Source organism: Buceros rhinoceros, unplaced genomic scaffold (genome assembly GCF_000710305.1).
Source record: "Buceros rhinoceros silvestris isolate BGI_N320 unplaced genomic scaffold, ASM71030v1 scaffold26219, whole genome shotgun sequence".
Lineage (NCBI taxonomy): Eukaryota > Metazoa > Chordata > Aves > Bucerotiformes > Bucerotidae > Buceros > Buceros rhinoceros.
This window is the reverse complement of record NW_010432482.1, coordinates 1,985-2,272: the sequence shown is the minus strand read 5'-3', so window position 1 is coordinate 2,272 and position 288 is coordinate 1,985. Positions and strand designations below refer to the sequence as shown.

At 64.6% G+C, this 288-nt stretch overlaps 1 protein-coding gene across 1 annotated transcript in view; it reads left to right on the top strand.

Annotated features, from left to right (window-relative positions):
- Window positions 1-6: 6 nt before the first annotated feature.
- LOC104500199 (beta-crystallin B3) overlaps window positions 7-288 on the top strand; it is a gene marked incomplete at both ends in the record, with an annotated part of 2,259 nt that continues 1,977 nt past the window's right edge. Inside the window, one exon of the mRNA XM_010143804.1 lies at window positions 7-51. Within this exon, the coding sequence (XP_010142106.1) occupies window positions 7-51 (45 nt within the window). The remainder of the gene's footprint in view (window positions 52-288) is intronic.

Sequence of the window (288 nt, the reverse complement as noted above, 5' to 3'; positions counted from 1 at the left end):
GAGCAGATGGCGACTGGGGAGGGCGCTGGCGAGCGAGGTGGCAATTACAAGGTATACTGGGGGCAGCTGGTTACGGATGGACTTTGGGTGATGCTGGAGGTCACCGTGACGCTGGTACCAGTGTCAAAGCTCTGCAGGTTGTACTGGGGAAGTGAGTGACCCCCAGCTGTCCCAGCGCAGCAGCTGGAGAACTCTGCTCCTCGCCCTCTGAGCTGGCGGGGCCTGGGCAGGAGGCTTCCTCAGGGGGGGCTGCCGGTGCCCAGCAGCAGGAGATGCTGACCGCTGCCC